The sequence below is a fragment of the Diabrotica virgifera genome, chromosome 7 (assembly GCF_917563875.1).
Source record: "Diabrotica virgifera virgifera chromosome 7, PGI_DIABVI_V3a".
In the NCBI taxonomy this organism is placed as follows: domain Eukaryota; kingdom Metazoa; phylum Arthropoda; class Insecta; order Coleoptera; family Chrysomelidae; genus Diabrotica; species Diabrotica virgifera.
The window spans coordinates 93,985,214-94,012,939 of record NC_065449.1 but is presented as its reverse complement, the minus strand read 5'-3'; the positions used below and the strand labels follow the sequence as shown (position 1 = coordinate 94,012,939).

General features: G+C 32.8%; 1 protein-coding gene across 5 annotated transcripts; it reads right to left on the bottom strand.

The window, feature by feature from the left end:
* Nucleotides 1-1,321: 1,321 nt before the first annotated feature.
* Nucleotides 1,322-26,637, bottom strand: LOC114327505 (uncharacterized). Of its 5 annotated transcripts, XM_050655913.1 has the most exons (4): nucleotides 26,549-26,637; nucleotides 26,135-26,378; nucleotides 25,778-26,079; nucleotides 11,714-11,853 (listed from the first exon to the last, which is right to left on the bottom strand). In XM_050655913.1, exons 2-3 carry the CDS (start codon nucleotides 26,268-26,270, stop codon nucleotides 25,781-25,783), a joined length of 435 nt encoding a protein of 144 aa, XP_050511870.1. In that variant the 5' UTR covers nucleotides 26,271-26,378; nucleotides 26,549-26,637; the 3' UTR covers nucleotides 11,714-11,853; nucleotides 25,778-25,780. The 5 variants fall into 5 exon arrangements, with proteins under 5 accessions (XP_050511871.1, XP_050511872.1, XP_050511870.1 ...); XM_050655914.1 differs by lacking the exons at nucleotides 26,135-26,378; nucleotides 26,549-26,637 and adding an exon at nucleotides 1,322-3,800 and having other exon boundaries at nucleotides 11,643-11,853; nucleotides 25,778-26,081; XM_050655915.1 differs by lacking the exons at nucleotides 26,135-26,378; nucleotides 26,549-26,637 and adding an exon at nucleotides 1,322-3,800 and having other exon boundaries at nucleotides 11,643-11,861; nucleotides 25,778-26,065.
* Nucleotides 26,638-27,726: the final 1,089 nt, after the last annotated feature.

Below are 27,726 nucleotides of genomic sequence, written 5' to 3'. Positions count from 1 at the left end.
ATAACACTCCATTATTAAAATAATATACCAAATTCCACAAATTTTTGTTATATTGGCCCCACGTTGGGCTCCAATATAACTAAAATTTGTAGAATGTGGTATAATTTAATAACGGAACGTTATTAAAATTTAAAGAACGTAATTATAAAGTTAATGATTAAGTTTTTCTACTACAGTTGAGTCCACGAGTCTTTACCCGTGCGTCATCATTTAAAGCATACGAAACAAGTCGGAAATTTACTAAACGCAACAGCAAGTGACAGAAAGTGGGTATTACTCCGATCACGGGTTATAGTATAAAATTTGACGTTATCAAATAAATAGAATGTCAAATTTAAATTTTTACTTTAAAATTTTGGTGCATAATTACAGCTACATTTGAAGTAGCTTAATAAATTCTATTATTATCATTGATTAATAAATAAATAAACCATTTATAAAAAAATTCAATAACCTAATTTTCTTTTTGTTATTTTATTTACTTTGGCGGAACGTTAAACACAATCATTCCTTAACTGTGTCAATGAGGTTAGCTTTGTACGTTGTCAAAATTAATCGTAAAATAACATAAACTTACTATAAAATTTCAAACCCCAATATAAAATTAGTTGTGAAAACAACTGTTTGTATACTATAAAAAAACTTCAAAATGCAAAAGTTCGACAAAATAACAGCAAAAAATTCAACAAACTGACAGCCACAAAAGTAAACAAACCAAAACGTCAGAAATTGTACTTAAAATATGTGAAAACATCCCCAATCGCCTTTTTTTGTACCTATCTCTTTTCAATGTACTGAGTCTAGATCGTTCATAAAAATAACATGTGTTTTTACTTAGTAACAGGCAGTAGCTGGTTTGTCATTAGTTTCATGCGTGGAAGAGAATAATGCTAGATAAAAAGTATGTGTTTTATCTCGCCAGGTATTAATGACGCACGGGTGAAGACTCGTGGACTCAAGTGTAATAAATAGTTTACCAAGTGACGGAACGTTACAGTCTTCCGTTTTATACCGCTAACGCGGATTTGCGATTATAGCATGACAGTTTGCTATCTATAAGGCCTACGGTATACAAGGAAGGTAACAGGACCAGCGTTACGCTTCAACTTTCTAGTATTACCCCTGGTTTTACCCAAGGTACTCATTCTATTCAGGCTGAATCGACCTGGCGCCTGTAGACATTTTTAAAAAAATGTGTAGATGTTCTCGCCGGCGCGGCGCTCGGATTCGATCCCCGGCCTTCTGAGAAAGTCAAACATCCTACCGCCTGTGCCTGAGCTATATTCTTTGTAAGATAAAATTAAAATGATAAAACCCTTAGTAGGTAGTTAAATTATATTTATTAATATAAAACGGAAAGTAGGTACATACATATTTATCGATTCTTTCAACATAGACTAACAAAATATTTGGATTAAAGCATTTGTTCGGTCAAATTTGAATGGACCGAGAATCGCATTACTGCTAACATACTAATGCTCCAAGGTTGCTTTTTGTGAGACTATGCTGAAAGTAATTCGAAATTACAATAGTACGTAATTTTAGGAAACGTTTTTATACATAGTATTAAAATATATAATCCATGTGGTGAGACCGCTCCCGTCTGAAAAACATTTCTAATTCGGTTTCTCTGCGGATTCATATTCAAAAATATCCCCTTTAAACAAATCTGAAGGGTGCCGGACGGAATTTTTGGGCAGAAATTGTTTCAACAATTTTTTTAAACAAATACATAAGATCACCTTTTATTGCTCCAAAAAATATATTTTTAGGTTTTTTGGGTCATTCTAAACAAGATTTTTCTCAAAAATTGACAGTTTTCGAGTTACAGGCGATTTAAAATCTAAAAAATGCGAAAATACGCATTTTCGAGGCTTAAAAACTCATATTTAAATTCGTATTTTTAAGGGTGCCAATAACTTGGATTAAAGTTTAAACATTCCTTTTCAAGATTCCGAAGAGTGATCGGGTCTAACTTCAATGTAGACCGTAGTTTTTAATTGTTAATTATGCGTGTCCATGCGTGTCCGGTGCGGCCCGCGCACTCTTTTCAAAAATCTCCTATTTCCTCCGAAAAATATTTTTTCTAGATTCTCTGGGACATTCTAAATAAAATAAGTTTCTTGACATTTTTCTCAAAAGTTAATAGTTTTAAAGTTATAAGCGATTTAAAATCCGAAAAATGACAAAAAAAAACACATTTTCGCATTTTAATTCGCTTATAATTAACTTTAAAACTAGTAACTTTTGAGACAAATTTCAAGAAACTTATTTTATTTAGAATGTCCCAAAGAATCTAGAAAAAATATTTTTCGCAGGAAATTAGGAGATTTTTGAAACAGAGACATGCATAATTAACAATTAAAAAACTACGGTCTAAGTTGAAGTTAGACTCGATCACTCTTCGGAATCTTGAAAAGGAATGTTTAAACTTTAATCCAAGTTATTGGCAACCTTAAAAATACTAATTTAAATATGAGTTTTTAAGCCTCGAAAATGCGTATTTTAGCATTTTTTAGATTTTAAATCGCCTATAAAAGCAAGAATCCCATTATGAACGGCCGGCACGGCACAGCCCGGCCCGGCACAGGACAGTCCAAATTCATTTGTATAGTTTTAAATGCAACGTAACCCATTATGAGCGGCCGGCTCGGCCCGGCACAGACCAGCACGCAAATGGAACGGCCAAAATTCTCCGAGGAGAATAAAATCCGTTGAAGTCGAACGGCCTGAACGGCCAGTGCGTCATAATTGGTAATAAGCAGATATATTGTTGATTTTTTAATTGAAAGCGCGTTGTTTCTTTTGAAATAAAATAATATGGACGAACTTTTCATTGAGAGTGTCAGAGAATACCCATTTTTGTATGATGCATCGGACTCAAGTTATCCATGATATTAAGAAAAAGGACAATACATGGGTACAAATATCCAAAATTTTGATCAATGGACAGATACGTACATTATCTTTTAACCATGAATTCGTTTTTTAACATCATGCATATTCTTTAAAATTGTGTAGTTTATGTCTTTTAAAAACTTTTATTTTACGATAGTTTTTAAAATATATGATCATTTTTCCGGTGCCGTGCCGTGCCGGCCGTTACAAATGGGTTTTTGGACGTGCCGGCCTGTGCTGTACCGTGCCGGGCTGTGCCGTGCCGGGCGTTCATAATGGGTTTCTTGCTTTCTCCAAAAAACTGTCAATTTTTGAGAAAAAATCTTGTTTAGAATGACCCAAAAAACCTAAAAATATATTTTTTGGAGCAATAAAAGGTGATCTTATGTATTTGTTTAAAAAATTGTTTAAACAATTTCTGTCCAAAAATTCCGTCCGGCACCCTTCAGATTTGTTTAAAGGGGACATTTTTGAATATGAATCCGCAGAGAAACCGAATTAGAAATATTTTTCAGACGGGAGCGGTCTCACCACATGGACTAATACATGTCATTACTAACACAAAATCCAATCATGAACCATCACTGAAATCACAATATTGAATTTCACAAAAACTTACAATATTTAATTTCTGAGTAACAATAGACTTAAATATATTATGAAAAAAAATATAGTTGTAATTATTTTTTAGTAAAATAAGTGCATAGGGTAGGATCAATAATCTAGTAAAATAATATTTGCTATACTTTTGTATAAGCTGCAATTATTATACCTGCATGTATATATAGATAAATAAAACCTAAATATAAAATAATCACTTCTTTTAACAGCAGTCTTACATTATGAATATAGATCAACATCTGAGACGTCGAAATCTTCAACTTCAACGGTACTCCAAGATTCTACAATAAACAGAAAATATAAAGTGATATAAGAATATAAAGTTGTAATGCAAAGTATTTTCTTTATTACAATTTTTTTTAAATATGTTTTGTCATATTTTTTTTTTTGTTATAAAGAAATACATCACAGTCTAAAACACATCTAGGGTGGTCGATAAGTACTTAGCCTCCAAAAGAATAACGAAAATTTAGGAAAAGTGGCGATTTATTATCCGATATTGTTTCCTTTTAGCTCGATACACTTGACCCAGCGATGCTCCAACTTTAATCCGTCTGAAAAACACGTATTCTCGAAGTCTGCAAAGTAGTAGTGATGTTGATTATAGTTACTTTCGAGTATTCGTTACAAATCGTTACTTTTGTATAAAGTAATCATTTACAGTATTCGTTACTTTGATTACTATTACTTTTGTATTTGAGTACCGGTAATCATATCGAGAATCGTATTTCTCAGTAGGTAGGCATCTTGTATAGGTATTCCGATGTAACAACGACCTTCACCGATCTGTTTAAAGGATAAAAATGATTTGATTACTATGATTACTTTTGTTACTTTTGTACTTGAGTACCGGTAATCATATCGAGAATCGTATTTCTCAGTAGGTAGGTATTTTGTATAGGTATTCCGATATAACAACGACCTTCACCGATCTGTTTAAGGGATAAAAATGATTTGATTACTATGATTACTTTTGTTACTTTTGTATTTGAATACCGGTAATCATATCGAGAATCGCATTTCTCAGTAGGTAGGTATTTTGTATAGGTATACATAGATATAGATCTAGATAAAAATATAGGGTTCTCTCATTCGATCTTTGTTAATGACATACATTACATATTTTACGTATACCATTATACCTCCCTCTGTTTCATCTTCTATCTTCTCCTCACCCCCACGCCCTTAAAACGCTTCATACTGATAACGATATTCGATAACACTCGTAAAATACCGGTCCCGTCTGTTACTCGCTGGGATACGATTGGTAGAAAGTAATTAAGTGTACCTACTTCTACTGGTTGTAGATACATACAATAGTCGTTACTCGCTCTGATACGATTGGTACGAAGTAACGAAGTAATCAGAGTAATCAAAGTAACGATTTGCCTCTCTGTATAGTAATCGTTACTTTCGGTATTCGTAAGTAACGAGTACTTTGTAACAAATAGATACTTTTTCAACATCTCTACAAAGTAGGCTTCCATGGCGGCGATGAACTCCTCATTCGACTTAAATTTCTGCTTGACGAGTGACTTTTTCCAGTTTGGAAACAAAAAGAAGTCGTACAGAGCCAAAGCTGGATAATACGGGACAGTAGTTCGTGGCCCAAAGCCCAAATCGACTAATTTGGCCATAGCGACGGCGGAGATGTGAGCCGGTGCGTTGTCATGGTGGAAGAGCACTTTTTTCTTCCCCAATTGGAGTTGTTTTTCTGCAAGTCGGCATCGAATCGACCCAATGATGCGGCACAGTAAAGCTCTGAGACCGTTTTACCCTTTTTCTGCAAGCTGATATAGATTACACTTTGTGAATCCCAGAAAACGGTGGCTATCACTTTTCCGGCCGATAGGACAGTCTTCGCCTCCTTCGGAGCACGTTTGCGGGGTGACGACTGTTCCTTGGTTAAACCAATTAAGCGTTTTAAAAGCGCCTTCTAAGGCAGTTATAAAAAGCTTTGGAGAAAGTGTGTCACACTGTCTAAACCTCCTTGAATTTTTTATTTTGTTACTGTTTTCGTATAATTTTATTAAGTTTTTCACATTTCTATAAATGTTATATACTAATCTGGAATATCCACTGTAAATGCGACTCTCATTTAATGCTTCAATTAAACTAACTACACTTGCGAGCAAAAAATCGGCTCACTCAATGAATAGGGAACTTGCATAAAATTTTAAATTCGAAAAAAATGCTATAAATCATAACAGAACATAATTTAAAACATATATCAAAGAAAAAAAAAGTTTCTTTTGTAATTCTGTTGGCCCCTAAAGACGATTAAAAATTCAAATTATTGAAGCCAGCCCAAAACGCGCCCTCATTGATCGTGACGTCATATAATTATAGTATTGGATGTCCTCGCCATTAATTCATTAGGTTTGGCCATTCGATTCTAACTTAAGACAATTTCGAACTAATATTTAAGTGTATTTGTTTTTGTATTTGTGTATACACAAGTGTATTTTGTATTTGTGTATTTGGAATGTTCATTTAAAGATCGAGTTACTACAAATAAAATAGTATCTTTGGATGGTGAAATGATTGTGAAAAGCAATAGTTTTAAGTACCTAGGATCGGTATTACAGAGTAATGGAGAAATAGATGGAGATGTATGCAGTAGAATTAGGGCTGGATGGATGAAGTGGAAAGAAGCGAGTGGTGTGTTGTGTGACAGAAAAATTCCAATGAAGCTGAAGGGAAAATTCTATAAAACAGCCATAAGACCGGCTATGATGCACGGAACTGAATGTTGGGCAGTGAAAAAGAAAGAGGAACAACGAATGCATGTGGCGGAAATGAGAATGCTTAGATGGATGAGTGGAGTGACAAAGAAGGATAAAATTAGAAATGAGTATATTAGGGGAAGTCTAGGTGTGGCACCAATTGATGCCAAAATGAGAGAGCATAGGTTAAGATGGTTTGGTCATGTTCAACGTCGAGACGTTAATCACACAATACGAAGAATAGCTGAAGTGCAGATTCCTGGAAGGAGTAGGAGAGGAAGACCAAAGAAGACCTGGGGGGAGACGATAAGGCAGGACATGTTGGTAAAGGGGATTAACATTAATATGACCCAAGATAGAATTGTGTGGAGAAATGCAATTAGGGAATCCGACCCCGCATAGGGATAAGGCAAAGAGAATGATGATTTAAGTGTATTTGTTAAGCAGACAACAGATATTTTACTTACGATAAAATGATCGTGACATACATCAAGACCTTGTGTATTAACTGAAATATCTTGAACGTTTTTTCGGCATGCAAGTAACCACTTAAACGTCGTTTTTTATCTGCTGGTAATCCAATAAATATTTTATTGAGGTTTTTATTAGTTGTACTTTTACAAAATGGCACTAAACAACACTTATAGTGTTTTCTTTTATTTTCCATAGTAAACCTTCTTTCCTTTCCTTCAAAACTGCATCAAACTTCTATCTCAATCAACTGGTATATATTATTAGAATTACATACGATAAATGTCATTAAAATATAAATATAACCATAAACATAAATATTATGTGACGTCACGGGTCGTTTGAACTATTTTAAATACACAGAAGATTTTAAATTTTTACTTCTAAGTTATGAATTTTTGAAGCGTGAAATTTTGGAAACCTCATTTTTAAACAAAACTGAACATTATTATGCAATAAAAAAATGTTCATTGTTTTTTATGCTTAGTAATCTCATCTTGTGTTCTTTGAATTAAAACAACTAATGCTAAAAAATATTGTCTATTATAAAGCTTCCAAAAAATAATTGTTTTATGTGAATATTTTACAAATGGATACTTCACAGTGAAGACCGTCTAGGTCCTAGGTAATTGCATAATCACGAGAAGGTTTTAGCCAGAGGACTCTCGCCCATCGCCTCCTTATGACGCAGACTGTAGTCTCAAGGGCTTACCGTCGATACCAGGGGACCGGTAGCTACAGTTCAAGTTGCCGACGTGTAATGAATGACAGAGTGGGATGATCGATTCATTGTCCTGAGTGCCCTGCGGAATCGGCACGCAACAGGACTCGAGCTTTAACAATCCTTGAGGAATGTTCGAGGTGTCACCGTCCCTCATTGGAGAGTTAGGAGAAGACTTACGGTTGTCACTTTGACTTCCAAACACGCCAACAAGTGGCCCAAATTGAATGCACGTCAGAAACAAGCTCGATTTCAGTTTGCCCGAAAACAGGTCATATGGAGCTTGGCTAATGGAGCAGAGTTTTATTCTGTGATGAGAGTCGAATATGCTTGTAAAGCAATGGCAGAAGACAAAGCGTTTAGCAGAAGCCCGGAAAACTATTTGCTCAGTGCTGCAGTATCAAACCAGTGAGCTATGGAGATGGTCCGTGTATTTTTTGGGGTAGTATATCTTAAGAAAAAACAGAGCTTGTTTTCGTGCCCGGTGGTTGTCGCGGAAGTAGTTTGACAGCCGATCGTTATATTACGGATATTCTTCAAGACCATGTTGTTCCTTAGGCCGGCTACATAAGCGATGGCTTCATGCTAATGCATGATATCGCTCGATGTCACAGCTCGGATTACGAAAGATTCCCTGGCCAACACCAATATCAATATAACAACAATGAAATGGCCTCCATTGAGTCCGGATATGAATTTCATCGAGCACCAATGGGATGAGCTCAAACGCGGGGTTCGGGTCAGTAATACAACACCAGCGAAATCGGCGGAGCTAAAAACTGCATTAGATGAAGAGTAGGAAGCGATTCTTCAGAAATCAGTCAGAAACTTGAATAAAATCCTTAAGATTTCGTATGAAAAGTGTAATACAATGCAGAGGAGGAACTACTCAATATTAATTGTGTTTTTTTTATGTTAATTCACTTTTATGTTCATTACATAATGACTTTCATTCATAACATGTTTTCTCACATACAATTTTAAGTTATCTTTGCACAGTCATTGCAATAAAAATTACTTCTGTTCACAATATTTTACTTCTAATTTTACATATATGTGGATACACTTGTCAAACAGTGTAGTCAAAAAATATAACTTATTTTACTTTTGAGCCGATTTTTCTGTTCGCAAGTGTAATTCTACCGAGTCAAACGCAAAGTGACATTCTTATTTCGTTAATTTTAGTCCCTTATGGTAGGAGAGCCCAAGCGGGGATTTTTGCAGTTACTCGAGCGCATCAGATTATCACACGGGGAGAAACCTTGTACCCTGTAAATGTACCTCTACCATAATATTGGCTCTTACTGCAGGGGAGTACGTTAAGGGGGGTCCGAAAAAAAAATCTATCCTTAGAAAAACTAGAAATCGTCAGATTAAGATAAGGTAAGTACACACATGCAAACCAGTGTCTATTTAAAAAATCTGACGATTTGAGCGGGTAGTAAGAAAATGGGTGAGTCACAAAGTTTCACAAAAAAAGCGAATATTTCGCCAAATGAACGTCAGATCGAAAAACTAAAAAATATATGTTCAATATTTTTCAAAAATCTATCGAATTATACCAAACACGACCCCCTGGAGAGGGGTGGGGGTAAACTTAAAATTCTAAATACGAACACAGCGATATTTACCGAAATGAATATCAGATCGAAAAACTGCAAAATACACATATTCAATATTTTTGAAAGATCTTCGAATGTCACCAAGCACGACCCCACGGAGGTGGGGGGCGTTCAATTATTACGTAACGCGATTTTTGACCAACCTGCGTTACGTAATACTTGAACGGCCCCTGGGGTGGGAGGTTACTTTAAAATCTTAAATAGGAGCCCCAATTTTTATTGTAGATTTAGATTCTTTACGTAAAAATAATCAACTTTTATATGGAGCCATAATCACAAAAACGATTATTGGAAATGGAAAATTAAATTAAAAAAATGGAAAGTCCCCACTTGAATGAAAAACTTTACTTAACTGTTTTTGTTTTTAGGACCTACTCTTTACAACTCAATAGTTCCCCATAACGCTCGGGTAACTGCAAATTTAGCATACTTTCCTCCCCTACTATTATTCTAGATTGCTTATTTCTTAAATTGTATAAATTGGTATATAGACAAGGCGAAAACGGCGGGTTCGTTGGAAAAAATATTCCCATGAAATTTTTTTGCATAATCACATTAGTGAGACACCCCAGAATAAGGTTCAAGAAGTCGCCCACGCGAAAATTGGTCCAAATTTTTTTTAACATTTTTTTTTTAATAAAATTGTAAAAATAAATATTTTCGGTCAAGAAAATTTTTTTTAGGTTTTTTGGGCCATTCTGAATAAAAAAAGTTCTCTTGTAATTTTTCTCTAAAGTTGATCGTTTTAGAGTAATAAGCAATTTAAAATTTGAAAAACGCGAATATGGCCATTTTTAAGACTTATTAACTGGTTGAAAATTATTTTTATGAAATTCAGAAAGTGACCAAATCAAAGATTAAAGCCTCCACTACATGATCCTGAAGAAATTTGTGTCATTAATTTATTACTAAGCTGTTATTTTTAATTATTAATAATGAGCCGTAAGATCGTATTGACGAGGCTGTAAATGTGAGTGCGAGTTAGATGCACCATTGACTGTCGGAATGGCATCTCTCTCGTACTCATCATCGCCGGCCGCCTAATACGTGCATGGCGCTCATTATTTTTACTTAACATAACAGCTTAGTGATAAAATAATGACAAAAATTTCTTCAGGACCTTGTAGGGCGGGCTTTAAACTTTTATTTGATCACTTTTTGACTTTCGTAATAATAACTTTATACTAGAAACATGTAACATAACTTTATACTATAACATAGAACTATTACATCTTTCAGGACTTGGCACTAAGGACATCCAGATTATAAAAAATCTATATTGGAATCAAACAGCCCACATAAAGAATGGACATATGGTGAGTGAAAACATAACCATTTCTAGAGGGGTTAGACAGGGCTGTATTCTTTCGCCACTGCTTTTCAACCTGTATACGGAACAAATATTTCTAGAGGCACTAGAAGAGTACAATGAGGGCATCAAGATTAATGGCGTACCAATAAGTAATTTTCGAAATGCAGATGATACTGTTTTACTAGCCGATAACATCGAAGATTTACAGATGATGCTAAATAGAGTAAATACAACTGGCAACCAATTTGGACTGAAGATCAATAGAAAGAAAACTAAATTTATGGTGATCAGTAAAAAGAACATTCAACATATCGACCTGAATATTGAAGCCGAACGTATTGAAAGAGTACACCGATTTAAATATCTGGGATATACAGTAAATGATAAGTGGGACCCAGCCGTAGAGATTAGGATCCGAATTGAAATAGCAAGATCCAAATTCATAAAAATGAGAAAGCTCTTAAGCAACCGCAACCTAAGCGTTAACCTCCGATGGCGCGCCACAAAATGCTATGTACTCTCTACGCTACTTTACGGAGTAGAAGGGTGGACGTTAACAGCAGCAACTATAAAGAATACTGAGAATTCCTTGGACAGACAGAGTGACCAACACAGAGGTATTGAGACGAATGGGTAAAGAGTTGGAATTGTTAACAACTGTTAAAAGGAGGAAAGCGTCATACCTGGGCCATGTGTTCCGTAATGATAAGTACAGTCTGCTACAGCTTATCGTCGAAGGCAAGATTGAAGGTAGAAGAGGTTTGGGCAGGAAGAAGAAATCCTGGCTGAGAAACTTGAGAGAATGGTTTCAAATACCAGAAGCTGCGAACATAATACATGCGGCACAAAACAGAGAAACCTATCGTTTGATGGTCGCCAACCTTCGGTAGAAGACGGCACATAAAGAAGAAGAATAATAACTTTGAACCGAGTTATTAAGCCTTATTTCGCCATTTTTCGTTTTTTTCAATTTTAAATTGCTTATAATTCGAAAACGAGCAACTTTAGAGAAAAATTATAAGAGACCTTTTTTGTCCAGAATGGTCCAAAAAACCTAAAAAAAATGTGCCCGGGCCAAAAATATTAATTTTTGCAATTTGATTAAAAAAAATTGAAAAAAAAAATTTGGACCACTTTTCACGTGGGCGACTTCTTGAACCTTATTCTGGGACGTCTCACGAATATGATTATGCAAAAAAATCTCATGTAATTATTTTTTCCAACGAACCCGCCGGTTTCGCTTTGTCTAATATTAAACATAACATCCTTACCATTTGATGAATTATCATTGTCGCCTAAATCATTTTCTTGAACTGGGTTCACTCTAGGAGGAGGGCGTCTAGGAATCCTTCTTGTTTGAACATTGATATCTAATTGCATTCTGACATCTAATACCATAAAACCTACTGTTATGAGAAGTGGAAGACGATACCTACAGTCCCAAGCTAGTTTCAAAAGAAACAGCAAAGGTTTCATGTTTTCCTGTAAAACTAAATAAAATTATATCTGCTATTTATTCGTTATTACAAATAGTTGTTAAAAAAAACATTAAAAACATAATAAAAATGGTCATTAAAAAAAATTAAAAAGATAACGTTCTAATATTGTCGTATTAGAAGTAAAACTCACGAACTACACTTTTCAGAAAGTTTAGTAAAATCAATTTAACCCATTAAGCGCCATTGATGCGAAAACGCAACATTTTGAAAGGATTTTTTTTATAAATAAATATCGTTTTTTAGAAAATTCTTTGTGTTTTAATTCTTAAAGGTTTAATGATACCTATTGAAATATATTTTATAGATCAAATATATTTAATTGTTTATAATCTATAAAATATTTACTTTAGCAATTTTTACATGATTCGTCATGTCGTCATGACTACATAATCTTCTTGTAAAATTTTCGCTTTGCTTATAATATAATGGTTTACATGATTTTTATAACACCGCTGAAATGATAGCGATACTTTTTGCTTTAAGATACATATTTAGTAACGAACCCTATAACTGCATAATATTTACGGACAGTAAGAGTGTCGTTGACTAACTAACGTACATAAGTTCCAACAACTCAATCATATAGAACTGGAAATTATGACTCTTTATAATAAAATTGCAACTTTAGGAAAAAACATCATTATATCATGGATAAAGGGACACGCGGGCATTAGGGGTAACGAAATAGTAGACAGGCTAGCCAAATCAGCCCTAGAAATAGGCGAAGAACTTCCATGCACTTACTACCCATTTCGGGTATTGATATTATTAGTAGAAGACACCAAAAAGAAAATTGGTAAAGGTATTATCGAAACACTAGAACTGGTAGTAATTACAAACAAATGCAGCCTGAAATTCCCATTAAAAGATGGTTTCATTCTGTATCAAATCGCCATTTCATAAGAGTTATAAATAGGTTGAGATGTAATCATACTCTTACCCCCCTTCACATATACAATTTGGGTCTCACAGAGTCACCTAACTGTGAGTGTGGACTACATATTCTTCTCGAATGTTCACATCAATCAGTAAAAATAAACAAATTTTATGATAATCTTAATACACTCACCGGCAGAGAAAACGGGCACCCCAAAAAATGGGTCATTTTTAATGTCTTGTATTTCCTAAACCTGATGTCCGATTTAAGTAATTTTTTTAATATGATATAGCCTTATTCTTTATCAATATCGCTGTAATAATATTGTTGCTAGACAGGTACATTATATACAGGGTGTACGAATCAAACTGTGTTTTTTTCTCAAACTTTGGAACACCCTGTGGAACGTTCTAGCTTTTATAAAATACTAAAATTAAAACCCAACTATAGCCACAGATTTTCTTAACATTCTGTTTTTTTATTCATTTGCTTATGTTGGATAATAAAAAAGTTAGGCACTTTAACAACTACCCCTGTTTTTCGTCAATACAGGGTGTTTTTCAATAAGTACGGCAAGCTTTAAGGGGTAATTCTGCATGATAAAATAATGGCAGTTTGCTTTATAAACTTATGTCCGCAAATACTTCGTTTCTGAGATAGGGGGTGTTGAAATTGTTCTTACAAACTGACGATTTATTTATTGCTCTAAAACGGTTTGTGATATGCAAATGAAATTTGGTAGATTTTAAGAGCTAGTTATTGCGCATTTTTTGGCATACAATCGAGAATTTTATATTTACCATTGGCGTGCATACGGAATATATCTAAAATATTTATACCCGTATGCACGCCAATGGTGAATATAAAATTCTTAATTGTACGCCAAAAAATGCGCAATAACTACCTCTTAAAATCTACCAAATTTCATTTGCATATCACAAACCGTTTTAGAGAAATAAATCGTCAGTTTGTAAGAACAATTGCAACACCCCCTATCTCGGAAACGAAGCATTTGCGGGCATACGTTTATAAAGCAAACTGTCATTATTTTATCATGCAGAATTACCCCTTAAAGTTTGCCGTACTTATTTAAAAACATCCTGTATTAACGAAAAACAGGGGTAGTTGTTAAAGTGCTTAACTTTTTTATTATCCAACATAAGCGAATGAATCAAAAAACAGAATGTTAAGAAAACTTGAGGCTATAGTTTGGTTATAATTTCAGTATTTTATAAAAGCTAGAACATTCCACAGGGTGTTCCAAAGTTTGAGAAAAAAACACAGTTTGGTTCGTACACCCTGTATACAATGACAATGTACCTGTCTAGCAACAATATTATTACAGCGATATTGATAAAGAATAAGGCTATAACATATTAAAAAATTACTTAAATCGGACATCAGGTTTAGGAAATACAAGACATTAAAAATGACCCATTTTTTGGGGTGCCCGTTTTCTCTGCCGGTGAGTGTATATTAAAAATTCCACTTCCCGTTTATCTGAACAATTTGATATTTTATGAAGATATTAATACATTAAAAACAATTTACGAACATATCAAAAACTGTAAATTAATAGATTGTAGCAATAAAATTTACCCTGTATTTAAGTAATTTTGTTAAAACAAAGCAGGCATGTTTGTTAAAACAAAACAAACATGTTTGTTTTGTTGTTTTTTTTTAACCCTGTAGATTTAAGTAATTATTGTATATTATAATTAAAAAACGAAAAGATCAAGGAAAAAAACGAAAAAAGAAAAAGCAAAAAAAAAGAGAAAAAAGCAAAAAAAGCAAAAAAAAAAGAAAAAAAAAACTAAGAAGATGTAAACCTCCGAGATGTTGAATCGGGTTTATATCTTAGCGTAGTAAAAAAAAACAATTAATAAAAAAAAACAAATTAAAGATATAAAAAAATAAATATGTACCTACAAAAAAATATTAACAACCAAAACAGTGTATTATTTAGATAATAATTGTAATATGTTAGTTTGTTATGTATTTAGAGTTAGAAATACAGAAAAAATTCCTCTGATTGAAAAAACAAATTTAAAAATGAATATCCATTTTCAATTTCGTTGCAACACGAAACTACAGCCGCACCATTATTCCAGTTCAATCAGAGAGTGCAGCAAGCACGTCTACCAGTTTCGAAACTTATTAGTCTTTCATCAGGAGGCACATATTATGCTGCTCTCTCTGACCCAACTAGGACAAACCCCGGCGTGCAGTCACGGATTGCAACGAACGAAATGGCAGGGATGCCCTAGTGGCAACTGCTATAAAATAGCACATAAAATTTAATAGCACATAAAACAACATCCAAAAATGTTATTCTACATCCTACCAGACTGAAAACAATGGGAATTTCCCATTGTTGGATGTTGTTTTATGTGCTATTAGATTGAAAACTTAGTTTTTTATAGCAGTTGCCACTAGGGCATCCCTGCCATTTCGTTCGTTGCAATCCGTGACTGCACGCCGGGGTCTGTCCTAGTTGGGTCAGAGAGAGCAGCATATGTGCCTCCTGATGAGAGACTAATAAGTGTCGAAACCGGTAGAGGTGCTTGCTGCACTCTCTGATTGAACTGGAATAATGATGCGGCTGTAGTTTCGTGTTGCAACGAAATTGAAAATGGATATTCATTTTTGATTTACATGTTTACTCCGATCGGAGTACGAAGGGAACCATTCTCGTTGGAACTTTACCGCGCTGAGCAGATGGGACGTAAATTATAAATTGTAAAATTCCCTCATCTTTCTTAGTCTCAGCATCCGTTATGGCTTGCAAATTGTAGAAGCCTCGGAGGTGTTACCAGAGAAAGTTCCCATTGTTTTCAATCTGGTAGGATGTAGAATAACATTTTTGGATGTTGTTTTATGTGCTATTAAATTGAAAACTTAGTTTTTTAAAAACAAATTTGTTTGTTTTTAAAATAATAAAATGTCTGGCTAATTGGTTCGACCAAGGCCATCAAATTCACACACAAAAAAATTATTTTTATGAAGTATAAACCAGTATAAACTTTTATAAAGTATAAAGTATTCAGCAGTAACCAAACAAAAAAATGTAATAACTTTATCAAGAAAAAGTTACATGCATTCAAACTTTAATGCGTTTTCGCATCAATGGCGGAATCTGTTAAGAAAATAATTGTACTCAATAATTGTAATCAAAATTAAAAGTACAAAAATAGTAAAACTAAATAAAATATTCCTAAAAACTATAAAACTTAATATTAGAATTTATGGAAGCTCTCAAAATATGCAGAGTGTAAATATACATTCAACTTTTGACACATATATTCTTCTTCTTCTTGTAGTTCCTTCTCCTATCGGAGGTTGGCTATCATCACAGCTATCCGTACCTTATTGGCGGCTGCTCTGAAAAGATCTACTGAGCTGCAATTATACCACTCTCTTAAGTTTCTCAGCCAGGAAATTCTTCTTCTACCTATAGATCTTTTACCCTTTATTTTACCTTGCATTATGAGCCTTAATATCTCATATTTCGCACCTCTGGTAATGTGGCCTAAATATTCTAGCTTTCTTGTTTTGATGTTCTTTATCACCTCGCAATCCTTTTGCAGCCTTCTTAACACTTCTGCATTTGTAACTCGTTGGATCCATGGTATTTTCAAAACCCTTCTATAGCACCACATCTCAAAGGCTTCCAACTTCTTTATATTTTCTACTTTTAGTGTCCACATATAGTGACACATATATGGTTTAGCTTTTACATTATCTGCATCTTCTTCTTGACATTTCAGATTGCCCTATTACGATGAATGTGGTTCTCTTTGTCAAGGGAACTTGCATAAAATTTTAAATTAGAAAAAATGTTATAAATCACAACAGTACATAATTTAAAACATGAATCAAAGATAAAAAAGTTGTTTTTGTTTTCCGTTTGGCCCCTAAAGATGATTCTAAATTCAAATTGTTGCAGCTAGCCCAAAATGCGTCGTGACGTCATATGGTTGTGTGTTTACATTCTACACCAACAAAGTAAACAAAATTGTATATAATTTTAAATAAGACATTATAAACGCCAGTAGAAAATACGTTTGATCGTTTGAACTATTTTAAATTCATAGAAAACTTAAACTTTTACAAAATGGCACTAAACAACACTTACAGTGTGTTCTTTTTATTTTCCATCCTTCTTTCCTTTCCTTCAAAAACTGTATTAAACTCCAATCTCAACAAACTGGTATTATATTATTACAATGACATACGATAAATGTCATTAGAATATAAATATTTTCCCTTATTCAGCGACGATTAGCTGGCCAAATACCCAAGTAGGTGGAGGGCAATAAACTAAAGAATAAGAAGAAGAATATACCTAAACATAACCATAAATATAAATATAACCATAAAGTTCAACTATGTGACGTCACGGGTCGTTTGAACTATTTTAATTCACAGAAGATTTTAAATATGTACTTCCAAGTTATTATAAGTTTTTGAAGCCGTGAAATTTTGGAAATCTCATTTTTAAACAAAACTGAACATTATTATGTAATAAAAAAAATGTGCAAGTTCCCTATTATATCCAAAATCATATGAAAAAATTGATACAGGGCGAGTCATGAGGAACTGTAGATACTCCTACCTCGTATGCAGGCCTCTGGGGAATAACAAATGACCATTAAAAAGTGTCTGCTCCCATTTTTTAATAACATACAGGGTGAGTTGTTAATTTTTACAGAAATTTGTATTCGTCATAATTTTTGAACGGTAAGATCGATGTGTCTCTTATTTTGGTCACTTGTTACACTATTACCACCCAATCAACTGATTTATTCAAACTAGAAAAAAGATCAGGTCCGGCTTTAAAAAATTAGTTAGTTTTGGTCTTAGCAAAAATTTCACCCTGTATACGGTTTTTGAAAACTCTAATAATAATTTTACAAATTAGACAAATAGGCAATTAAAATGGCATATTTGTTTTTTCCCCACACGATTACTTAATTTAAAAAAAAATCAATTTTGACTATGAATTAAAAGTTTGGTAAAGTGAACCATAGAATTAAAAAAAATGAACTTTTATTACAAAAATTATTTTTTTTTGAACAAATATTTAATTTATAAGTTACCACCCAATCAAGTGATTTATTCAAACTAGAAAAAAATCAGGCTCGGATTTAAGAAAATAGTTCGTTTTGGTCTTTCCCCACACATTTATTTTTTATTATTTAAGAAACAAATAAAACAATAAAACAAATTTTTTTGAGATTTATAGCAGATTTTCGAAGTGAAATCCATCTTTGTCGGACCATCAACTGTCTAATAGACCTCCTGAAAGTTAAGGGATCATTTCTAATAATATTACAAGAATCAATAATTTTTTCAATTATGTACTTAGTTCTTGTCGTGTATTGATATTTTCTCGATAAACCATTTCTTTTAACCGACCCCACAGGGAATAGTCGATAGGGTTAAAATCAGGTGACCTAGGTGGTCATGCATGAGACCCTCCGCGTCCTATCCACCTATTTGAGATGTTGACAAACAGCAACTGGGAAATGTGGTGATGCCCCATCGTGCATAAAGTACATTCCTCGGGTGGCTACATTGGCAAGTAGATTCAGCAAATTATTTTGTAAAATATGATAATGCAAAAAAGTACAAACAGTGTAAGAAACACAAATAAATAATAATGATGGCGAACGAAAAGTCAAATTATGTACTCAAATAACGAAACTGTCAAATTATCATTTTTATACATACAGTGCTAGTCAAAAGTCCGTACCCCCCCTCGTATCTTTTGAACGGTTATACTTATAATAGTGAAATTAGGAGGGAGGAAATAAACGGATGTAGGCTTCTTAACCAATCATGACAGGTGACGTAATAATGACAGATGACGTTACAGCGCCACTATGACAGATAATTTTAAATGGGACCTTATGGCAAGTGATACCTCGTTTGAAAGGTATTGAAAATACCTATTCAGTCATACTAATTTTGTTTGAGTTTAAGCTCATTTTGATGAATAAATGAAATAATATAAAATTGTAGTTTCGCATTTAATTAATAAAAATTCAAACCTCCGCCTATGATTACTTGTCAAAAAGGTTGACGTTGACGTAAAAACTACTAGAGAACTGAAAAACGTCAACTTTTTTGACAAAAAAACCATAGGCGGACATTTGAATTTTTATTAGTTAAATACGAAACTACAATGTTATATTTATTTAATTTATTCACCAAAATCAAAATCAACTTAAACCCAAAAAAAATAATATGACTGGATAGGTATTTTCAATACCTTTCAAACGAGGTATCACTTGCCATAAGGTCCCATTTAAAATTATCTGTCATAGTGGCGCTGTAACGTCATCTGTCACTATTACGTCACCTGTCATGACTAGTTAAGAAGCCTATATCCGTTTATTTCCTCCCTCCAAATTCCACTATGATAAGTATAACCGTTCAAAAGATACGAGGGGGGGTACGGACTTTTGACTAGCACTGTATAAACATAGTATTAATACATGGTGAGAAGGTAGAGATGCAAAAAAAGACGGGAAAAATATTTCTTTTTGTTTTTGTTTAATTTATATTTATTTGTTTATCTCATTTTTGACAAACAAATATTATACCTACATGATGATGTTTTAGTATTATTCAAAACAACCTGTTCCCTTTAAAATTCTGGAAATTAGCTAAAAAGGTTGTATTATTATTTAAAACGTATAGCACGAGCAGTGGTAGTATTATTACTTATAAATTAAATATTTGTTCAAAAAAAATTAATTTTTGTAATAAAAGTTAATTTTTTTAAATCTATGGTTCACTTCACCAAACTTTTAATTCATAGTCAAATTTGATTTTCTTATAAAAAATTAAGTAATTGTGTGGGGAAAAAAATAAATATGCCATTTTAATTACCTACTTGTCCAATTTGTAAAATTCTTATTAGAGTTTTCAAAAACCGTATACAGGGTGAAATGTTTTTCTAAGACCAAAACGAACTAGTTTTTTAAAGCCGGACCTGATTTTTTTCTAGTTTGAATAAATCAATTGATCAGGCGGTAACTTATAAATTAAATATTTGTTCAAAAAATAATTAATTTTTGTAAAAAAAAGTTAATTTTTTTAAATCTATGGTTCTTTTCACCAAACTTTTAACTCATAGTCAAATTTGATTTTTTTATAAAAAATTAAGTAATTGTGTGGGGAAAAAAATAAATATGCCATTTTGGTAATAGTGTAACGATTGACCAAAATAAGAGACACATCGATCTTACTGTTCAAAAATTATGACGAATACAAATTTCTGTAAAAATTAACAAGTCTGTATATTATTAAACAATGGGAGCAGACACTTTTTAATGGTCATTTGTTATTCCCCATAGAGGCCTGCATAGGGAAAGTCATAGAGAAGTCCCCATAGAGGAAAGTCAACTTAATCTTAAACATGAATTCGAGGAGACAATTTCTAATCTAACCAACAAAATTGTAATTTTGGAAAATGAAATTAAGAAAATGGAAGAATTAAATAAATTGTCAGAGGAATTTGGAAGAAACCTGGGTGAAGAACTTCGTCAAGAGAATTTTTATGGCCCCACAAGAGCTGCACAAAAAGAACCACAGAAAACCCAGACCTTGAGAGAAGTACGAAATCCAAAAAAGAAAATAGAAAATATAAAATCATCAACTTTTTTAGAACAGCAACTCAAGCCAAGAAAAATAAAACGAAATATTCTACTTCTTACTGATGAGACCACACGAGGTTGGAGCGGTGAACTTAGGCGTCGTTTTCCAGAAGAAGAAGTGAATATCCAAACAATTATTAAGCCTGGTGCTTCACTTTCTGGGGTCATTGAAAATATTGACTGTTTAACAAAGAACTTTAGTTCTGATAACTATGTAATTATTTCAGCAGGTTATAATGATTTTGTTTCATATAGAAATCCTAGAATAAAACATGTTAATATGAAACTAAGACAATGTACTAACACGAACATAATGTTTCTCTCTGTTCCTACGGGAAATGATCCTAATGCCAAATATATTTCAAAATTTAATAACAAATTAAGTGACTTCTTAAGTGTTTTTAATACATATTATGAGCACTCAATCTCATTCCTAAATGTAAATAATTCATATGGGCATAGACTGAGCAACTATAGAATTTCATACCTGTTGGAGAATCAAATAAAACATTTTAAAAATAATAAAAATTTGATATTTATTCAGTTAAAAAATACACCACCCAATGAACATAATTCAGAAAGCATAATTGTTTTAGATGATCTTGGTGAAAATTGTTGCGCTTTTACAAGAGCAGAAAAAGATTTGGATTTTCAGTTAACGCCAATAATACAACTTCAGACTTAGAAACTGACAAGTCAGAATCTTCTTTTAATTTAACTTTTCTCTTATTTAATACTCAGTCAGCTAGAAATAAAATTAATGATTTATTTTTAATGTTAGAATATAATTACTTTCCCAGTGTTCTGTTATTGACTGAACACTGGCTAGAAGAAAATGAATACTTGTATATTCCCGAGTATTCCATGATTTCACATTTTTGTAGAACAAACTTTATACATGGGGGTACTGCTATTTTAGTACACAACTCTCTATTGCAAGAACTGGCTTTTGTTCAGATAAATTATGAGGATCTTATTGAAGAAAAACAATTTGAATTTTCAGTGGCACAAATAACAAATTTTGATATCTATATTATTTGCATCTACAGATCTCCAACAACCAGTGTCCAGATTTTTTTGGAAAGGCTGGAGAACTTGTTGTTGAGGATTCCAAAGTTTAGTCAAATAATCCTGACGGGTGATTTTAATATTGACTTTCTGAACTATGATTGCAATGAAGTAAAGAAAATAAAAAACTTACTCACTTGTTTTAATTTAAAAATGCATGTTAATGAAGCAACACGTGTCACTAAATTGTCTCAAACTCTAATAGATTATTTCTGTTCTAACTTTGAGAAGGATTATGTTCAATGTATTGTATTTGACCCCAATCTGTCAGACCATAAGGCAGTTGTTGCTTCTATCAAAATTAAGAAATTTAGTAAAGGTAAAGATAGTGTAAATAAATTTAAAATTGGTCGCCTGTATAGTAAATCTAACTTTGGTAAATTTAGATTAAAGTGCGAGAGTCTTGACTGGTATCCTCTCCTATCACAATCGTCTGAGCCATTTAAATCATTTCATAATACAATATGTGAATTTTTTGAAAGGTCTTTTCCTAAACAAAAGATTAAAATTAAAAATAGAAAACCTTGGATTACAAATGGCATTAAAAATTCCTGCAAAACCATGAGATTGCTCCATTATATCAAAAAATATTACCAAGATGAATGGTTTGTTACCTATTATAATCAATATAAAAAGATATACAGAAATGTTATTAAAACTGCAAAAGAAAACTGCTACAAGCATAGAATAGAAAACTCCTCAAATGTAACTAGGGAAACTTGGTCTGTAATAAATGAATTAAGGGGTAAACACAGATCAGGTAATAGTCATCACACTCCACTTCCAAATGACTGTAATGAATTTTACTGTAGCATAGCCGAAACTTTAACAGCACAGTTGAGACATGGTACAGATCCTTTGTCATATCTGAAGAAAACAGAAGTTATGTGTCCCTTCATAATTTATGATACTAATGTTGAGGAATTGAAAGAGATATTTAAATCAATCAGAAACAAAAACTCTTCGGGTTATGATGACATCTCTATAAGAGTTTTCAATAATCTACCAAACTCTGCTTTGGATGTTTTATCTATTTTAATTAATGATAGTTTTAATGCTGGCACATTTCCCGATTTCCTGAAGATAAATGTTGTAATTCCATTGCACAAGGGTGGAGATCACATAAACCCTTCCAATTACAGGCCAATTTCTCTGATACCTACGTTGGCAAAAATAATAGAGAAAATTGTTAAAGCAAGATTAATACAATTTTTAGAGGTTAACCAACTACTAAGTCCGAAACAGTTTGGTTTCCGTGGTAACACTGGCACGACCGACGCGATTTTCAGTTTTTTAGAGATAGCTTACAATAATATTAATTTAGGCGAGATGGTTGCGGCAGTGTTCTGTGATTTGACAAAGGCTTTTGACTGTGTCAATCATGGTTTGCTGCTGCAGAAGCTTAAACACTACGGAATTAAAGATAAGTCACTGAGTTGGATGGAGTCATATTTGTCGGGTAGGAGTCAGTTTGTTAGGACAGACTGTGACTCTGACTTGATGAATGTAACTTGGGGAGTGCCCCAAGGCTCGGTATTGGGACCAGTTCTGTTTTTGTATATATAAACGATTTAGCCTACCTTGATGTATCTGCTCATTTCACCCTTTATGCAGATGATACCACTCTTATATGGCATGCTAAAGATTTGAATGTCTTACGCCAATCTGTAGGTAGGGAACTCTTAATGATTGAAAATTGGTGCACGGCGAACTTTTTGACATTAAACACTTCTAAAACCAAGCTTCTGTGTTTTAAACATGTTATGCCTGAATTACATCTGGAACTTGAACCTCAGCTGTCCGTCAGGTTTCTTGGCCTGAATATTGATCCTGACCTTAAATTTAAATCGCATATTGAAGCCTTGAATTCAAAACTTGCATCTGGATGCTATGCAATACGGTCGACTAGAAGGGAGCTTGGTTTTGCCCAAGCAAGAACTGTGTACTTTGCACTAGTAGAGTCACATCTTAGATTCGCAATTCAGTTTTGGGGAGCGTGTAGTCAGGAGCTTTTCAGTAGTGTGTTTTTGCTTCAAAAAAAGGCAGTACGCCTGTTGTGCCAGGTAAATTCTAGAGAAACGTGTAAACCTTTATTTATTAAACACAGTATCCTTACACTTGTATCTCTTTTCATTTTGGAAACGGCAAGCATTATTTTTAAGAATAAACATCTATATGAAAATAATAATCGATCTGGACGATTTGCTAGCAATTTAGCTTTGATTACACCTAGAAGCACACTAGTCAAAGACTCATTTATTTTTAACGGCATCAAAAATTTTAATAAACTACCTAGTGAAATAAAAAATTTGGAAACTATTAGAAAGTTTAGAAATTCATTAGATAGACTGCTCGCTAAGAGGGCCTATTATGATCTGACAGAATTTTTTAGGGACCATTGGAGCTGATGTATTTGTGATCTTGTGTATATTTTTTTTGTCAATTTGTTTGTCATTATTGTTTGTGATTTAGTTTTACAGCTTGTAGTTTGTTTGTTTTTTATTTTTGACAATACTACATATTTTGTAGTTGTTATATAATGTAAATGTGTTATGTGTTATATTTTATATTTAGTCATATTTTAATTTAATTTATTTATTTAAAGCTCTTAAACAGTGTTTGTCAACAAGATTTTTTCTTAGACAATAAACATATATTCTCTCTCATACGAGGTAGGATTATGTAAAGTTCCTCATGACTCATCCTGTATGAAAAAATCTTCTGGGTGGAAAATATCTACGATATGCATCCTGGGGTTAAATAACTACAGTAATAAAAAACATGTGTTGTATATTTAATTGCCAAATTAAGATCAAATTGTTTCCATTTACAATAAAAATTAACTTTTTATTAACAAAATTATTGAAACTGTCAGTCTTTCGGTTAAACAATGTTTCGGTTAACGGAGGTTCTACTGTACTTCACTTCAAGCAGAACTACCAAAACCTACAAATCTGACCGTTTCTATTCAATCGTTTACTTGAACTATACATGTATACATGCAACTAAAGTCACAGATAAAAAGTGTTACAAAAAAACATTATTAGTGTATTTCGCAAACATTTTTATAAATATATTCTCATCAACTGTGTACTTATATCATAGTAAGTGATAAATGTATACAATGAACTTTTAATATAGGTAATTGTTATCATACAGCTACAGATGCTCAGGTATTTGACAGGGTGCTGTGATGTATAGGGGACGGAAGAGCATGAAAGCTCAGTTATGTTAAACAATTATTGTCTAGTCAAAGTTTTAAAGTTTTTAACCTAATAGAAATATTAAAAATATTGAAAATATTTCCAAAAGATATTTAATTGAAAACTAATTGGACCATTTTCTTGGTAACACTTCCATGGCTTCTAAAAATTGCAAGCCAGATGGATGCTGAAGCGAAAAAGACAAGAGGGAATTCAAAAACTTACAATTCACGACCTCATCTGTTCAGCTGGTAAATTCCAATGGAAAATGGACCTAGTTACTCAAAGAAGTAAAACTAATATAAAATGAAATAAAAATGTATACCATTTTTATTCCACTGCAATGCGAAGGCACAACTATCTTATTTTTCACTTAGAACAGAGAGCGCAAACCAGCACTCTGGCTTGAGCAATGCAGGGATGAGCTCTCAGAGTTTCGTCAATTGGGACAGAGAGCAGTAAATCTACGTCTCTCTGATGATGACTCCAAATAGAGTCGAAAATCGTCGATTTAGAGTGCTGGTTTGTGGTCTCTGTTCTAAGTGAAAAATAAGAAGCCTTCTCATTGCAATTGAATAAAAATGGTATACATTTTTATTTCAAATTATTGTCTAATTCACCAGTTCTGACACTATTTGATCCAAAAAAACCTATAGAAATTGAAACAGATGCACCTAAAGATAGTCACAGAAACAGATGCACCTGTACTAAAATCACAATTATTAAGATGCACTAGCAATAAACAAACCAAGACACATTGAATGTTACAAGGAGCACTCCCGAATCATGATTTACAATGTATAAACTTTGTAAATCATGATTTGGGAATTACAATGTATATACATTGTAAATCATGATTTGGGAGTGCTCCTTGTAACATTCAAGGTGTCTTGGTTTGTTTATTTCTAGTGCATCTTTATTGTGATTTTAGTATAAGACCATTATTGCAAGAAGGTAGACCAGTAATATTTGCAAAAACAAGCCTCACAAAACTAAAAAACAGTATGCTAAAATAAAAAAGAAAATAACACAACATAATTATAAAACTAATAAAGACAATAACTGTAAATCATGTTAAAACAAATTAAATTTTACCTATTAGTTGTTAATAGAGTCTGAACTCCTGTTTATAGGTGAATCACTGTCTTCATTCTCTAGCTGGTCGTACTTTATGAATTCTACAATCTCTCCTCGGTTTAAAGCCTGTCTTTGAGGAGCTATGGCTCTAAGTACTTGATTATTAGCTGTAGGTTCATCTAAATCCAGAATATCTTCATCAAAATGATCAATACCGTTACCATTAACACCGTTAAGCAGTTGCTCCATACACGCCTCTCTCTTTGCTGCCAATTGAGTTAAAATGTTGGGGTCGTTTTTTATTTTTCTTAGTTTTTCTTCTGCAAAATCGATTATATTGTCATCACATTTTTCGGTAATATTGCGCCAACTTACCTAATAATGCAAGATATTCCTCAGAATCGGGCAATTTGTTACTTAATGAGGGCGTAAAATTATCTTCAAATTCAAATTTTGTAATGTTATTTTCCGAAATTGAAATGTCTGTTTGACAACACATCCATGGATCCATATTGCTTATTCTTATTAATTGACCTTGACCGCCTGTGCGTCCCTGTTTCCTGTAGGAACTGGTCTTGATTGTATTGGTAATCTAGTCCAGTGTGATGTTTTATTTTGTCTGTAAATACAAATTAATTAAAATTAATAAAAGAAAATTAAAATTGTTTCAGTAGACACAGGTAAAAGGTAACATGAACATGATTCTTTTCAATAAAAAAAAAAAACAAGAAAGAGTTCGTTTGCGTTTATGTTTACAAGTAATGAAGCTTTAATAAAATGACAACGTACACGTTAAATAAAATTAGTTTAATTACAAACAATTAAATAATATTTTTCACTATCATATTTTGGAATCATACTTGTATACGTTTGTATATTAACACAGACATAATTAAAGTTTATAAAAAAAGGAAGATGCAACTTTATCTGAATGTATGCAACCAACAAATCATTTTTCTGGAAATTTTTTCAAGGATTGTGTTTTATGTGACAGGGACAGAACATTTCTCAAAAATACCTTATATAAAACTCTGATTTATAAAATTTGTTTAAATATTAATTCTTCAAACGTCCTCTGATTAATTTTGTTAATTTTTCATTATCTTCGGTCACTTGCTTTGGATTTGCTCATTCTCCAATTCAGAAACTTTTTGCAATTATTCTCATCTTTTTCGTTTATTGATGTTTTATTGTTTCACGCGAACTATTATCAAATACTATGGACGTTTTTATATTTATATCAAAAACGTCCATAGTATTTGCTATTATAGACCGTCGCATTTATCAACCACGATTTTATCCCTTATGCCCTTTTGTGTACTGAAAATGTCATATGAGATATCCAAAATAAAAAAGGAAAAAGACTTGAACCAGGATGCGTTTTCCGTTTTCCTGAAAATCGAAATTTCCTTGTTTCCTCAACTTTTCCTCTTTCATCACTTACTTGACTGTGAGCCAATCTTGCGCCTTATATAGCGCGCCTTTAAAATATCGATATCTTGACCAAAAACAAACTTACGAACATTTTCATAAGCTCAAATTGTTCCTTTTGAGTTCTTCTATCGTTATTGTTAATTAAAGTATAAATGTTTATAGCTCAAATTTGCTCAAAGAAAATTATTACTTCAAACGGGTATAACTTGAAAAAAATGAAGATAACGTAATTTAACAAACTTTGTTTGGAAGCCTATTAATTAAGCTTTAAAACGAGACCTTCTAAGGCTCATTTGCGTACGTAGAAGCCGAGTTACGATCGATAAAGCTTCGAATAATACTTATTTTACAATTTGCGATTTACATTGTGCACTAATTTTACATTATCGTGAGTTCTAATTGTTGGATGTAAGTTTAGTAAACGTTTTTTCTTTGTTTTCTATTAAGGAACAAATTTTATTTGAAACATTTTTTTATCTCTTTTAGTTTATGGGCCAGAGCCTTATAAACAATTAAATTGTTTATAATAATTT